This window comes from Oncorhynchus clarkii, chromosome 1, assembly GCF_045791955.1.
Source record: "Oncorhynchus clarkii lewisi isolate Uvic-CL-2024 chromosome 1, UVic_Ocla_1.0, whole genome shotgun sequence".
In the NCBI taxonomy this organism is placed as follows: domain Eukaryota; kingdom Metazoa; phylum Chordata; class Actinopteri; order Salmoniformes; family Salmonidae; genus Oncorhynchus; species Oncorhynchus clarkii.
The window spans coordinates 45,200,403-45,217,255 of NC_092147.1; the positions used below are offsets into that span (position 1 = coordinate 45,200,403).

A 16,853-nucleotide genomic window follows, 5' to 3' on the forward strand; every position below is an offset into this window, starting at 1 on the left:
CCAAGCTATCATTTATCACAGCATACAGGCAGTATTAAATAATATAGCTAGTATCTGTAATAATGTTATATTATCTAGATGGTTTGTTCGTTACCTAACTCGCTAAAAGTGAAATAACTAACTTGCTTGCTACTTGACCTAGCTAGCCAGCCAGCCAACTTTTGGTGGACAATTTTGGTATGCAATGCAATTGACATTAATCAACAGGACCAACGTCTAAAAAAAATACTGAACAGAGATATAAAATGCAAGAATTTCAAAGAGTTTACTGAGTTATAGTTCATACAAGGAAATCAGTCAATTGAAATAAATAAATTAGGCTGTAATCTATGGAGTTCATGTGACTGGGCAGGGGTGCAGCCATGGGTGGGCCTTGGAGGGTAAAGGATCAGCCAATCAGAATTTGTTTTTCCCCACAAAAGGGCTTTGACAGGCAGAAATACTACTCGGTTTCATCAGCTGTCCGTGTGGCTGGTCTCAGACTATACTGCAGGTGAAGAAGCCAGATGTGGAGGTCCTGAACTGGCGTGGTCTGCGGTTGTGACGCCTGTTGGACGCACTGCCAAATTCTCTAAAATAACGTTGGAGGCGGCTTATAGTAGAGAAATTAACATTCAATTGTCTGGCAACAGCTCTGATGGACATTCCTGAAGTCAGCATGCCAATTGCATGCTTCCTCAATTTGAGGCATTTTGTTGTGTGACAAAACTGCACATTTTAAAGTGGTCTTTTATTGTCCCCAGCACAAGGTGCACTTGTAATGATCATGCTGTTTAATCAGCTTCTTGATATGCCACCCCATAGAAGGTGGATGGATTATCTTGGCAAAGAAGAAATGCTCACTAACAGGGATGTAAACATATTTGTGCACAAAATTGAAGAGAAATAGGCTTTGTGCATATGGAACATTTTCTGGGAAAGTTTGAGAGGTGGCTGTCTGGCTCCTATGTTTTAATCCCAGAAATGTGTCGACATTCACCATTTGATAAGCCTGCTAGCTAGCAGAGAAAGAGGCTAAGTTAGCTTGTCAAAAACATTGCAGGCGGTGTAGCCTTACTTGTAACATTACTAGTATACAGGTAGAAACCTTATAATGAACGTTAGCTGGCTAGATATAACAATCTAGAAATCTTCTCTAGATTATGTATAGATATAATTTATTACCACATTGAACTTACCCAGTTTATCTCCATCACTGCTGACACCTGCGATGTACCGGTAGGTCGGTAGGAAACAGAGTTTGCAGGCTTCACAATCACAATCACAGCACCTGGGTTCAGTCGGAGTCTCATTCAGAATCCTGCCTTCCACTGGTTATAGCCTTCGAAGTCCTCCGGGTTGAAATGAGCATCCCACACGGTAGACGTGCCCGCGGTTCCCTTACTCCAATCTGCTTCAACTGTACAAACCGGTCCCATTTCAAAGCTAGCTTCATGTTTTTGGGCCACAAATGAGTCGTAAGCCCATCCCCGTGGGTATTATCTCACCCAGCAACAGCACACCTCCTTGGGATATTTAGCTTTTAAAAAAGCTGATTGGCCTGAAATGAAAACTAACGCTAGCTACAGACGGCAGAAAACTACAATGATCACCAGTTCGCTCAGCTACCAAACGCACAGGAGAAGAGCAGATGCAGCTCTTCACATGAATTTATGTTTTCTTCTTCATAGATGTCAAACGTTTTGACACACTACTCATCCCAGGATATTGCTTTATTTTTTTTACTGTTTTCTACATTGTAGAATAATAGTGAAGATATCAAAACTACGGAATAACACATGAATCATGTAGTAACCAAAAAAAGTGTTAATCAAATCAAAATATATTTGAGATTCTTCAAAGTAGCCCCCCTTTGCCTTGACAGCTTTGCACACTCTTGGCATTCTCTCAACCAGCTTCATGGGGTAGTCACCTGGAATGCATTTCAATTAACAGGTGTGGAATTTCTTCTTAATGCGTTTGAGCCAATCAGTTATGTTGTTTCTAGGTTGGAGTGGTTTACAGAAGATAGCCCTATTTAGTAAAAGACCAAGTCTACATTATGGCAAGAACAGCTCAAATAAGCAAAGAGAAACGACAGTACATCATTACTTTAAGACATGAAGGTCAGTCAATACGGAACATTTAAAAAACAGTGCAGTTGAAAAACCATCAAGTGCTATGATGAAACTGGCTCTCATGAGGACCACCACAGGAAAGATAGACCCGGAGTTACCTCTGATGCAGAGGATAAGTTCATTCGATTTACCAGCCTCAGTTATTGCAGCCCAAATAAATGCTTCAGAGAGTTCCAGTAACATTCACGTCTCAACATCAACTGTTCAGAATAGATTGAGTGAATCGGGAGTCTTCATGGTCAAATTGCTGCAAAGAAACTACTACTTAAGGACACCAATAATAAGAGACTTATTATGTTCCGGGATTCTTCTGATGGCATTGAGGAGTATACCCTTCCCTGGATCTGTGCTCCATCTCAATCCTGTCTCGGAGCTCTACGGACGATTCCTTCGACCTCATGGCTTGGTTTTTGCTTTGACATGCACTGTCAACTGTGGGACCTTACACATATATATATATATATATATATATATATATATATATATATATATATGTGTATATGTATATGTGTGTATGTGTATATATATATATATATGTATATGTGTGTATGTATGTATATATATATATGTATATATATGTATATGTGTGTATGTATGTATATATATATATATGTATGTGTGTGCCTTTCCACATCATGTCCAATCAATTGAATTTCCCCACAGGTGGACTCCAATCAATTTGTAGAAACATTTCAAGGATGATCAAAGGAAACCAGATGCACCTGAGCTCAATTTTGAGTCTCATAGCAAAGGGTATAAATACTTATGTAAATAAGGTATGTCTGTTTTCCTGTATTTAGTGCATTTGCAAACAATTCTAAACCTGTTTTCGCTTCGTCATTATGGGGTGTTGTGTGTAGATTGCTGAGGGAATGGTTTTATTTAATTCATTTTAGAATAAGGCTGTAACTAACAAAATGTGGGAGAAGTATAGGGGTCTGAATACTTTCCCGGAGGCACCGTAGGTACGCCCATTTATTCATATCTGACAGGGCAGGAGAATGGAGTTCTGAATAACCTCCTGGATGTTGTGGAGGTTTGCATTAAAACGCCTCGGGTGACTCATTGAAGCTGGCAGCCTAATCTCTCATTTGCCAGCTTCATTCCATGCATCACAGTTTGGCACCTGTCTAGCCCTGCCAGCCCCAAATCCCACATGACCTCGCAGTCACAGCCTGGCTGCCTCAGTCTGGCAAGAGGCTGAGGGATGAGGGACCTGCACTAGCTTCACTTCAAAGTCTAAGCCGTTCGGGGGGTGTGTTTCTACTAAGCTAACACATGGAATTAGTTATTTGATTTTGAATTTTAGGACCCATTTAGATATATTACTTATTCGGGGGGATAAAATGTTGACTTCTGTCTTTACTACAATATAGCCCATAGAAACGCAATGGATAACACATTCATAAATTGCAAAAAAGACAATAAAAACTCAATCATAAGGAAGGACAGACACTTCAGAACTGTATATGTCTAGGAGATATAAGTGAGCTCTTTATGTTACTTTGTAGGCCAAACAATTCAGACGCTACGTTTTTTGTGAGAGAAGTGATTTTTCGAGATGTATCATGGTCTGACAAACACCAATGTAGCCTGGCCACCTTCCACCGTAGATGCGGAAGACCGAAATGTTTTGAATAAAAAAAGTTTCATCTTTGGCTTAAACTGATGGATTTCATGGGGATTTTAAAAAATGTGATTGACACAGGGCTGCTTTAATAATTTGATACAAGCTAAGAAACTGATTATGCTGTCCCTCTTCGATGACAGGGTGGAGCCCATTCCCTATGACACCCCTAAGCCCTCCGGTCATACACGTTTCGTCTGCGTGTCGGACACACACTCCAGGACCGATGGGATCCAGATGCCATATGGGGACATCCTGCTCCATACTGGAGACTTCACTGAACTGGGCCTACCCTCTGAGGTCAAGAAGTTCAACGATTGGCTAGGTAAAGTGTCTCTTTTTAATGCACACACAATGCTGTTTCGTAAACACTCATCATACTGTAACATGTAACCTCTATCTAGGCTAATCACTGTTTTGTGCAATCTGATCAAATGTAAATATCTGTAAGTTACTACAAGAACAGCGTTTAGTCTAATGTGGTCTTCTCATGTCTGCTTTGACCTTTATTTAATATTTACTACTGCAATAAAACATTTTAAGATTAAGAAGCTACGAAAAGGAAGAAGTCATTTTCCCTGAAGGCCACACATTATTAAAACACTGCCATCCTCCTTAGTTTCAAATTCATTTTAGCCTACAGCCGAGAGAAAATGGAGTTGAGCTTTCAGTTTGAGCTCTATACAGAACTGTCTTAGCGTGGTAATAGATGAAGTAACTGGGACAAAGGACCTTTATCTCCAAGAAAGTTAAAAGGTCAAATGAAAATGTTTAAAATGTCACTTGTTGACTTTAATAGATGTCCGTTGACTGGGTAACTAAGGTCTTCATCTGCAGTTATTGCTCTTTGGTAAGACAGGGAAAATGTTTACTGTGATCTGAGGAGGTCAAGAAGCCTTCACCTTTTCATTTGTGGCATTTTACTTTCATGGACCATTCCCTTAACCTCTCCTTAGACAACTTTCTATTTCAGTAAATATTTATATACTGCATGACCAAAAGTATGTAGACACCTGCTCATTGAACATCTTATTCCAAACTCATGGGCATTAATATGGAGTTGGTCCCCCCCTTTGCTTCTATAACAGCCTCCACTCTTCTGGGAAGGGTTTCCACCAGATTTTGGAACATTGCTGTGGGGACTTACTTCCATTCAGCACAAGAGCATAAGTGAGGTCGGGCACTGATGTTGGATGATTAGGCCTGGCTCGCAGTCGTCATTCCACAATTCATCCCAAAGGTGTTCGATAGGGTTGAGGTCAGGGCTCTGTGCAGGCTAGTCAAGTTCTTTCACACTGATCTCGACAAACCATTTCTGTATGGACCTCGCTTTGTGCATGGGGGCATTGTCATGCTGAAACAGGAAAGGACCTTCTCCAAAATGTTGCCACAAAGTTGAAAGCACATAGTTGTCTAGAATGTCAATGTATGCTGTAGCTTTAAGATTTCCCTTCACTGGATCTAAGGGGTCTAGCCCTAACCATGAAAAGTAGCCTCAGACCATTATTGCTCCTTCACTAAACTTTACAGTTGGCAGTATGTATTCGGGCAGGTAGCGTTCTCCTGGATTCCGCCAAACCCAGATCTGTCCGTTGGACTGCCAAATGGTGAAGGGTGATTCCTCACTCCAGAGAACACGTTTTCCCTGCTCCAGAGTCCAATGGCGGTGAGCTTTACACCACTCCAGCTGACTCTTGGCATTGCGCATGGTGATCTTAGGCTTGTGTACAGCTGCTCGGCCATGGAAACCCATTTCATGAAGCTCCCAACGAACAATTATTGTGCTGACATTGCTTCCAGAGGCAGTTGGAACTCGGTAGTGAATGTTGCAACCGAGGACAGACTATTTTTACGCGCTTCAGCACTCGGCAGTCCCGTTCTGAGTTTGTATGGCCTACCACTTCGCATCTGAGCCGTTGTTGCTCCTAGATGTTTCCACTTCACAATAACAGCACGTACAATTCACCACGGCAGCTCTAGCAGGTCAGATATTTGACTAACTGAGTTGTTAGAAAGGTGGCATCCAATCCAAGCTCAGCGTTCAACACCATAGTGCCCACAAAGCTCATCACTAAGCTAAGTACTATGGGACTAAACACCTCCCTCTGCAACTGGATCCTGGACTTCCTGTCAGGCCACCCCCAGGTGGTAAGGATAGTCAACAACACGTCTGCCACGCTGATCCTCAACACGGGGACCCCTCAGGGATGTGTGCTTACTCCCTGTTAACCAATGACTGCTTGGCCAAGCACGACTCCAACACCCCCAGATCTGGATCCCCAGATCTTCATAAAGTTCTATAGCTGCACCATTGAGAGCATCCTGACCAGTTGCAATACCGCCTGGTATGGAAACTGCTCAGCATCTGACCATAAAGTGCATACGGCCCAGAACATCACAGGGGCCAAGCTTCCTGCCATCCAGAACCTATGTACTAGGCGATGTCAGAGGAAAGCCCCAAAAAAATGTCAGTCACCCAAGTCATAGACTGTTCTATCTGCTACTGCATGGCAAGCTGTACCGGAGCGCTAAGTCAAGGTCCAAAAGGCTCCTTAACAGCTTCTACCCCAAAGCCATAAGACTACTGAACAATTAATCAAATGGCCACACGGACTATTTACATTGAAAGAAATGTGTTGTTGGTTTAGGGCTTGTAAGTAAGCATTTCATGGTGTGTTCTGAGTATTTAAATTTTTTATTTGATATTCAACAATTCTTTCTGTTTCCGTCTTTCCTGCAGGGAGTCTACCGTATGAATTCAAGGTGGTGATTGCAGGGAACCATGAACTGACGTTTGACAAGGACTTCATGGCTGAGCTGGTCAAGCAGGATTACTATCGCTTTCCATCCGTCTCCAAGCTGAGACCTGAGGACTTTGACGATGTTCAGGCCCTCCTCTCAAACTGTACTTACCTGCAGGACTCTGAGGTTACAGTCAAGGGTTTCCAAATATTCGGGGCACCGTGGTAAGTTTATCTCTTGTCTTGGGTTAAATATCATGAGTGCTATGCAGTGTTATTCTACAGTGACTATAGGTCAGATTTGAGTTTTTGAGTAAAAAAACAACAACAGGAATTCAGATAAAAATGTGTTTAATTTAGGAAGTTTGTTCAAGTATTACCACAAAAAAAGAGACGTGTCTCATGTAATTAAGGTGTGAAATTATTATTTAAAAATCATCTCTTTTGGGGTTTAATTGTGGTCAATTTGCAGTGTCTAAATTATTATATTTTCTGACCCCCTTGACCATTCACTCCGACAACAATCGGCTCATGGCTGAATCTATTTGCCCCTACCCCTGCTCTATAGGCTAGTAGCTGAATGACAGACTACATAATATGGCCTCAGTGACACGGATCACTGTACCCGAGTTGGCCGTGTTGCTCAAATACCTTATGCTTTACATACAGTGGAGGTTATGACAGAATGTGTGTGGTGACTCGCTTTGCTTGCTTGTCAAGACCCTGAATGAGTCTAGTTTATTTTTTTCTTTACTAGTGTGTGTCCATGGTGGATATCAAACACTCTACAGAGTATTCACTGCTTCTATGTTCTAAACCCGTTATTGCTTTTTACCATTTCCATACCTCATTGAGGTCATGGCCTTGTTGTCCTGAATCCTGACAGGGGACTCCATGTTTTTGGTTAGACACAGAGTGCCTGAGACACACGTCTGATTGATTGGGTGTGGGTCAGTCCCAGCCATGTCACCTCCTGTCCTAGACTTGTGGCATGTCCTACCTAACATGTTACAGGCTGCCATGGAGACATGTACTTATAGTGTACTCAGTGTACTACAGTGTCTGCGAGGGGATGACTGATCTCTGATTTAGATTAGGAAGTCCGACTCAGAGGTAGTTCATGAGACAAGTGAAGTTCTTCGCTGCAGGCCTGTCATATGATTCTTCGCAATTTTCTTTAATGCTGTGCCAGTGACACATTTTTTATATTTCTTCCTCTAAGACACTTTATTGACCTTTTTTTAAGAGGCTAGACTTACAAAACATAACCGACTGTAAACTCCACCCCCTGGTATTCTCCCCAGCAGGATGGACAGAGACATGCAGCCTGGCTAGCTGTGCAGAGGCCCTGGGTGGCTGGAGAGGGCCAGAGCAGTGGAATCATGGCATTGTGTGTCAGTCTGCCTGACCCCCTGTCTGGCCATCACAACTCCCTGCTGGCTGGCACACACCAACCTCCTTTCACAGGCTCTTTCCCCCCCCTTCCCAGAGCTAATAATCTCTCTGTCAACCACACGCCTCCATCTGCCTGTGTTGTTCTTCATCAGCCCCTGGACGTTTGGTCTCGGAGAGAGGTCATGGGGCTTTTGTCTCCTCAAGCCCCAGTTGAATAGGTATGACTCATCTGACAATGAAAGTCTGACCAGGTGTAATGTTATGCTGATGATCGTGCGAGAAGTAGTGCTTTTAGGTCTTCATACCTTAACCTGGCTCAGTCAGTATTATATTATATTTGCTTCTCTCAACTCTCATTCTCAGTGTCAAACCTTCCTGTCTTGAGGGTAACTCTCCTAGCTTGATTTAATCCTATATCTTCCACTTCAAAGGTTTTGGTTTTCCTGGTGATAGTGGACAGTTTCTCACAATGCAGGCCGTGAGGAAAGAGCAACAATGAGGGCAGAACTGTGTTTTCACAGAGTAGTGCTGAATAAAATTATTATTTTGGCAAGAGGGGCGGGGACATGAAGGGGAGCGAACCACCAGCCGACAGGATGCATGATGGGAGGTCTTTGGTGCAGCTCTGGGGTGATCTTTACCGGGGCGATTTCCCAGCCTCTCCAGCAGGAAGTGGCCTTTTGTTCCGACACATCCTGGTTCTTTTGTTGGGGCGTACGGATCAAACCCTGGGCCTGACCCCGCTCCCTTAGGGACAGCCCTCCCTGCAGGCCACGGTGGCCCCTGCTACCTCTGAGCCTAGTGATCACAGAGGTAATTCCCACCGCCCACAAAGAGCTCAGCCAGGCTTGACACACACTGCAGGCCTGCTCTAAGTCTCAGGGTCAATGCTGACTGATATCATCTAAATGAATTGTTTTTGGGGGGTGATTGTCAAAGCCAGTAGTTCATGACCTTGACCCCTAGATATTCTGATAGCAGTGCAACAGACTTGCCACAAAGCATGTCTGTCTGCAAACGTAACTGGTAAAGTTAAAGGGATACTTTGGAATTTTGGCAATGAGGCCCCTTATCTACACTGAACAAAAATATAAACGCAACACGTAAAGTGTTGGTCCCATGTTTCATGAGCTGAAATTGAAGATCCCAGAAATGTTCCATATGCACAAAAAGCTTGTTTCTCTCAAATTCTGTGCACAAAGTTGTGTACATACCTGTTAGTGAGCATTTCTCCTTTGCCAAAATAATCCATCCACCTGACAGGTGTGGCATATCAAGAAGCTGATTAAACAGCATGATCATTACACAGGTGCACCTTGTGCTGTGGACAATAGAAGGCCAGTCTAAAATGTGCAGCTTTGTCACACAACAAGAATGCCGCAGATGTCTCAAGTTTTGAGGAAGCATGCAATTGACTGCAGGAATGTCCTGATGCCAGAGAATCTAATGTTTATTTCTCTACCATAAGCCGCCTCCAATGTTGTTTTTGAGAATTTGGCAGTACGTCAAACCGGCCACACAACCACTGAGCACGAGTAACCATGCCAGCCCAGGACCTCCACATCAGGCTTCTTCATCTGCATCTGCGTCTGAGACCAGCCACCTGGACACCTGATGAAACTGAGGGTTTGCACAACCGAATATTTTCTGCACAAACTGTCAGAAACCATTTCAGGGAATCTCATCTGCGTGCTTGTCATCCTCACCAGGGTCTTGACCTGACTGCAGTTTGGCGTCATAACCGACTTCAGTGGGGAAATGCTCACCACTGATGGCCTCTGGCACGCTGGAGAAGTGTGCTTTTCACGGATGGATCCCGGTTTCAACTGTACCGGGCAGATGGCTGACAGTGTGTATGGCGTTGTGTGGGCGAGGGGTTTGCTGATGTCAACGTTGTGAACACAGTGCCCCATGGTGGCGGTGGGGTTTTGGTATGGGCAGGCATAAGCTACGGACAAGAAACGCAGTTGCATTTTATCTATCTATGGCAATGCACAGAGGTGCCGTGACGAGATCCTGAGGCCCATTGTCGTGCCATTCATCCGCAGCCATCACCTCATGTGATGGCGGTGGGGTTTTGGACAACAAAGTCAAGGTATTTCCAGCATGATAATGCACAGCCCCATATCGCAAGGATCTGTACACAATTCCTGGAAGCTGAAAATGTTGGTCACATACACATGGTTAGCAGATGTTAATGCAAGTGTAGCGAAATGCCTGTGCTTCTAGTTCCGACCGTGCAGCAATATATAACAAGTAATAAATAACAATTCCACAACTACCTAATACACACAAATCTTAAGTAAAGGGATGGAATAAGAATATGTAGATATAAATATGTGGATGAGCGAGGGCCCCCGGCCCCCGGTGCCCCCGGTGATGCCTCTGGAAAGCCTTGCGGTTGTGGGCAGTGCAGTTGCCGTACCAGGCGGTGATACAGCCCGACAGGATGCTCTCAATTTTGCATCTGTAAAAGTTTGAGGGTTTTTGTTGACAAGGCATGTCACCCATTGAGCATGTTTGGCATGCTATGGATCGATGCGTACGACAGAGTGTTCCAGTTCTGCCAATATCCAGTAGCTTTGCACAGCATTGAAGAGTAGTGGGACACCATTCCACAGGCCACAATCAACAGCCTGATCAACTCTATGCGAAGGAGCTGCATGTGGCAAATGGTGGTCACACCAGATACTGACTGGTTTTCTGATCCATGCCCCTACTTTTCTATTAAGGTATCAGTGACCAACAGATACAGTTGAAGTCGGAAGTTTACATATACCTTAGCCAAATACATTTAAACTCAGTTTTTCACAATTCCTGACATTTAATCTTAGTAAAAAATGTCCTGTTTTAGGTCAGTTAGGATCACCACTATTTTAAGAATGTGAAATGTAATAATAATAATAGAGTGATTTATTTCAGCTTTTATTTCTTTCATCACATTCCCGGTGGGTCAGAAATGTACATACACTCAATTAGTATTTGGTAGCGTTGCCTTTAAATTGTTTAACTTGGGTCAAACGTTTCGGGTTGCCTTCCACAAGCTTCTCACAATAAGTTGGGTGAATTTTCACCCCTTCCTCCTGACAGAGCTGATCAGGGCTTTGTGATGGCCACTCTAATACCTTGACTTTGTTGTCCTTAAGCCATTTTGCCACAACTTTGGAAGTATGCTTGGGGTCATTGTCCATTTGGAAGACCCATTTGTGACCAAGCTTTAACTTCCTGACTGATGTCTTGAGATGTTGCCTCAATAAATCCACATAAATTTCCTCACTCATGACGCCATCTATTTTGTGAAGTGCACCAGTACCTCCTGCAGCAAAGCACCCCCACAACATGAGGCTGCCACCCCTTTGCCTCACATTTGGGATGGTGTTCTTTGGCTTGCAAGCCTCCCCCTTTTTCCTCCATACATAACGATGGTCATTATGGCCAAACAGTTCTATTTTTGTTTCATCAGACCAGAGGACATTTCTCCAAAAAGTAGGATCTTTGTCCACATGTGCAGTTGCAAACCGTAGTCTGGCTTTTTTTATGGCGGTTTTGGAGCAGTGGCTTCTTCCTTGCTGAGCGGCCTTTCAGGTTATGTCGATATAAGACTCGTTTTACTGTGGATATAGATACTTTTGTACCTGTTTCCTCCAGCATCTTCACAAGGTCCTTTGCTGCTGTTCTGGGATTGATTTGCACTTTTCGCACATAAGTACGTTCATCTCTAGGAAATCGAACGCGTCTCCTTCCTGGGCGGTATGATGGATGCGTGGTCCCATGTTGTTAATACTTGCGTACTATTGTTTGTACAGATGAACGTGGTACCTTCAGAAATTGCTCCCAAGGATGAACCAGACTTGTGGAGGTCTACACATTTTTTTCTGAGTTCTTGGCTGATTTCATTTGATTTTCCATGATCTCAAGCAAAGAGACACTGAGTTTGAAGGTAGGCCTTGAAATACATCCACAAGTACACCTCCAATTGACTCAAATGATGTATATTAGCCTATCAGAAGCTTCTAAAGCCATGACCTCATTTTCTGGAATTTTCCGAGCTGTTTAAAGGCACAGTCAACTGGAATTGTGATACAGTGAAATAATCTGTCTATAAACAATTGTTGGAAAAAGTACTTTGTCATGCACAAAGTAGATGTCCTAACCGACTTGCCAAAACTATAGTTTGTTAAACAAGAAATTTGTGAAGTGGTTGAAAAACAAGTTTTAATGACTCCAACCTAAGTGTATTTAAACTTCCAACTTCAACTGTACATCTGTATTCCCAGTCATGCGAAATCCATAGATTGGGGCCTAATTTATTTCAATTGACTGATTTACTTAAAAGGGAAAGGGGGATACCTAGTCAGTTGTACAACTGAATGCATTCAACTGAAATGTCTTCCTTATATGAACTGTAACTCAGTGAAATTGTTGCATTTATATTTTATAGTGTACCCCAGAGTCAGATAGCATGCTAGTAGATACCCATGGACTTCCAGTCATTGCGCTAACGCTAGTTAGCATTGGCTGGCGAAACTACCTCTAACTTCCTTCATACTGGACACAGAGACATACAAATGGTATCCACTAGTTCATCTGACTCCGGGGAAGTAGATAAAGGGCCTCATTGCCAAAATCCTGAAGTATCCCTTGAAGCCTAAAATGTTACAACGTTTACTTGAAATGTTCCATATCTCCTAGTAGCATTGAACAGCTAATACCTCCTCCTTTCATGGCAGATATATCATGACCTGACCTAGAAGCGTTCTATGTGTGTGTGTCAGTGGGACTGAGGGCAAAGGGAGCTGAGCTGCTATGCTATAGGCAGCAAGGTGACAGTGGCAGCCTGAGTATGGCTTTAGAAATGCTAAGACTTCCTCTAATCCTCCTATGACTGCGGACACACTGGTCATGTGACCTCTGGGTTCACATCGGGTGAGAGCCCGCCAGGCAGAGCCACAAAGAAGGTGTGGTTCTCTGTTCCCATAGAAACCGTGGCACAGCCGTGTGTGTGTGTGTGTGTATCATCCTCAGTGTGTTTGCTATTTAAATCAGTTCCACTGGGTGTGTGGGTCAGTGAGGACAGCGTAGCTGTGAGGTTAATGCAAGCTCAATCTCTCACATGGACACTCATGCTGGGATAGCAATGTACTTTATTGACTGGTTGACTGGCCATTGTCTTAATGTCATGTGTGGCTTTTTTTCCCTGTCCATCTGTGTAGCAGATGAATAGATGGGAATGGGAAAAGCTGCCTGACTAATCGGCAACAGTATGCGAGCATAGCCTCAAATGACCCTGGTGTTTTTATGCAAGGAAATAAAGGGCATATCTGAAATGAGGTTCCAACTCTCGGTGTCACTTGGTGGAAATCCCTGTTACCCCTCAATGTGTTAATCCTGTCACCACAACAACTTGTCTGATAACAATTACCTCACACAGTATGACTTATTATATTATTTGGAATTATTATTATTTTGTTGCTAGGTAGCGTTAGCTAGCGCTAGTTGTCTGCACCTCTGCCAAAACTCTCCTATTTTTCATCCTATAGCTTGTTCTCCGTATTCTTTTTTTAAATAGTGAGCCAACGTGTTTTCAGCACTTATTTTCGATGATTGATCAAAACAAATTCTCTCATGCTCTCTTGTCTCTCTGCGGAAGACATGTTGTGAGCAATATGTTTGGAAACCGCAATAAAATCGCAGTATCGAATCGTAAAACATATAGAATCATGAGAATCGCAAATACATATCATATCAGCACAAAACAATTGCCATAATATCATACCGTGAGAACCCTGGCAATTCCCAGCCCTAGTTTTCTGACAAAATACTTCACCTCACTTTTCAATAAAGACTTTCCAGAATATAGCTGGATATGATAATGTAATAATACAATATGTAAAAGAAGTGCCTTTGGGATAGCAGCGGTTTTGGTCAAGTTTTGAATGTCCGTCTGTCCATTGGCGAGTGGACTGTTCCACAAGATCCATCACTTCAGAGGAAGAAGCAGTAACGTGAGAGCCTGGGGAAAATAGGCCACGGTCTGTTCTCCTTCCCCAAAATCAAAACCACAAGGGACTCTATGGTTATGCTCAGCCTCTGGGAGCGTTGGTTTTCACTGGGGAGGTGTTGAAATGCTGCTCTGCTCTGCCCTACAGGCCCCTGCGAGGCCTTATATGCTGACATCACTGATTGTGAAGTGACCTTTGACCCGGAGGTGCAAGCTGCACGTCAGTGTTAATTAGCTGCTCGTGTCTGCTACCCTCCTCAGATCTTTCAGCAGTGCATTGTCCTGCTCTGGCTGACTGCAGCCCAGCGCTGGAGGCTCTCACACAGCGCCAGGCAGGCAGGGCAAACTTGTGCACAGGAAGAGGGGTCAGGTTGCCACGAAGGCGGCAGGCGGGGGTCATAAGGGTGGTGGTGGGGGGAGAGAGAAGGAAAGGAGGGGGGGATGAACACCCACAGACGAGAGGAGGAGACGCCTGCCCTCTCTTTTGGATGAACTCCAGCCTACCACAAGGCCACAGTGGATTCGGATGGCTAGGGCCTTTGTGTCCAGGTTGAATGATGTTCAGGTGTTAGGGGCAAATCCCACCGCTGACACCAATTTCTCTAGCTATGTGTTTCTGTGAGCCTGCCCCTCCTCAGTCCCTGTATGTGTCAGTCAGCAGTAAGAGGCCTTGCTATTGCCCCCCCCCGCCAGGAGCCAGCCAGAGCCTTGTTACCTCAACATCTTCCAGAATTTTACAGTGACATCACAAGTGCTTTAACAGCCTCCGCCTAGCACCACAATGTAATGATCTGTGAAATAACCAACCAGTGCGGTGCCCTTTACCACAATGAATTATGCGGCTCGTTTGACTAACCAGGGTCGTCCAGAGCCATCTCGGTAGAGGAGACCTTGAATGAGACGACGTGTGTGTGTGTGTAGCCCTCTGGTGTGTGTAGACTACTGATGATCACTCCCAGGCTTCAATGACTAGCAAATTAATGAATGCAGAAAAGCTGATTGTACTACCAGGTGACATTCAGACTGAGGAGGATGCAGCTAGCCTACTCAGTGGGGTTGAGTGGTTGACTGGACCACCAGTGCAGTGTCACAACAAGCCTGGCTGAGTACACGACACCGTCGAGTGTAGTGTGACTAGTGTTTGCTAGAAGCTAAGACCATCTGTCCAGGCCAGGCGATAGAGAGAAACGGGAGATGGTAGGCTTTACACAGAGAAAATGCAGCATTTTACCATTTTAGCTTCCTCATGTCAGTATTGTGACTGACAGAGTATGTTACCAGGTATGTAGCATCAAATGCCATTGCAGACAGACAGGAAATCCCCGGGCCCTTAATTTCCCTCTCAGTAACACTCTGCTGCAGCAGAGAGCTGTTCAACATTACAGCCGTACACAGCCCTATGCCCCTCACTTCTAGTCTAGTACCTACTACCCACAGATAGTCCTGACCGAGTGGATTAATATTTGAAGATTCCAGTAGCCCTTTTAGATTGGAGAGACAAGAGGGACTCGCGAGGCAGTGCATTACTGGCTGACCTGACCCCTTTCATAAATAACCTGAAGCTAGGGGTGCGGCTGGGGCACTGTTTTAGAGCGAAAAATGTCTGGCCCATGTCTGCATTCTGTGTTCGGTTCAGCTGACAGGTCACCAAGCTCACATGCTGATAAAAGTTCCAACCAATGACACACGTGGCTTGTCGTGTCAAGACGATGTACACTGTACAGATTGGCATATTTAACAAGAGGATGTTGTCAGATCTATGCTTGGAAAAGCAGAAATGTGTGTTTGCATTTGCGTGTGTGTACGCTGTGTGTGTGCACACCTACATGTGTGTACTGTGCGTGTGGGTGTAATGACAGAGAGTGAGGTGATGATCAGATAGCAGCAAGTCCAGACAGTGGCTGTTATTGCAGGGCTTTATCTGCTGAATGTCTGCCTGCCTGTCGGGGGGTGGGGTGTGGGGGTGTCTGCAGAAACGCTAGCCCTAGCAATGATGAAGGATTGCACCCGTGTGTATACCCCCCGACACACCATGCTCTAAAGCAGGCACTGTGCTTTATTTACTCTGCCATCAATCACGATCAAGCTGCCACTGGCCTCTTAAAGCAGAGGGCCCAGGCATGCAGGACAGGACCTAGCGTTATTGTATATATTTTTTTAACAGCCTGAGTCCGGGCAGCCAGAGCACCGCACGTCCTGATGGATCATTCCCCAACAGGAGACAACAGCAGTGGCCAGAGGTAGTCTATCAGTTAGCCTAGTGATGACAGGCACGCAGAGTTGAATCTCATCTGATCTTATCTCATGTCTACTCATGTCTACCCGCAATATCCTACCCCCCCCTATGTTTAGGCCTATGTGGGCACTTTAAAATAATTTTTGTCCATGATTAAACTGGGGGACGCTAAGGTTGTTGTTTCTTCTGTGTGTGTGTGTGTGTCCCGCCCCCCCCCCATTTCTGGTCTTTGTCTTGTTGTGAATCCTCTGACGGTATGACAACATAGAGATGTATCTGTGTACTTTCTTCCCAAGGGCCCCCCCCCCCCCCCCCCTCACAACGATGCTCCTGCTCCCCCTGCTCCAGCTAATGGAGTCCTCCCCCCCCCCTCCACTTCCTGTCTCTTACAGGCTCCTGTATTGAGCAGCACAGCTCATTGTTCACCTCTCATCTCTGTCTGCTCTGCTGGGATCGAGAGAGACGCCGGGGGAAAACGCAGGATTAATCTGTGCACTGGTGTCAGCGGTAGGATCCAGTTCTAACACAGAACAGGCTCAGCTTTTAGTCACAAGGTTGGAGAAGGCAGTGTTACCCAGCCTGGAGGGAAATATATAGGTGCAGTCAATATGAATTGGCTGTTTGTGAGCAACGCAGTGCAGAGCTGTGTCAGCAGGCCTTTGCTATCGCACAGTGGGGGGGGTTTAACAGAAATGCTGATATGTAACGAGACCATACAAATCAAATTTGCATTTGA

The 16,853-nt window shown here is 44.6% G+C and overlaps 1 protein-coding gene across 2 annotated transcripts in view; it reads left to right on the forward strand.

Moving 5' to 3' along the window:
• The window catches only part of LOC139407850 (metallophosphoesterase MPPED2-like), a 51,996-nt gene that overhangs the window by 22,079 nt on the left and 13,064 nt on the right, over positions 1-16,853 (forward strand). For both annotated transcript variants that reach the window (XM_071151723.1, XM_071151731.1), the window contains exons 3-4: positions 3,888-4,069; positions 6,485-6,710. In XM_071151723.1, the coding sequence (XP_071007824.1) occupies positions 3,888-4,069; positions 6,485-6,710 (408 nt within the window). The remainder of the gene's footprint in view (positions 1-3,887; positions 4,070-6,484; positions 6,711-16,853) is intronic.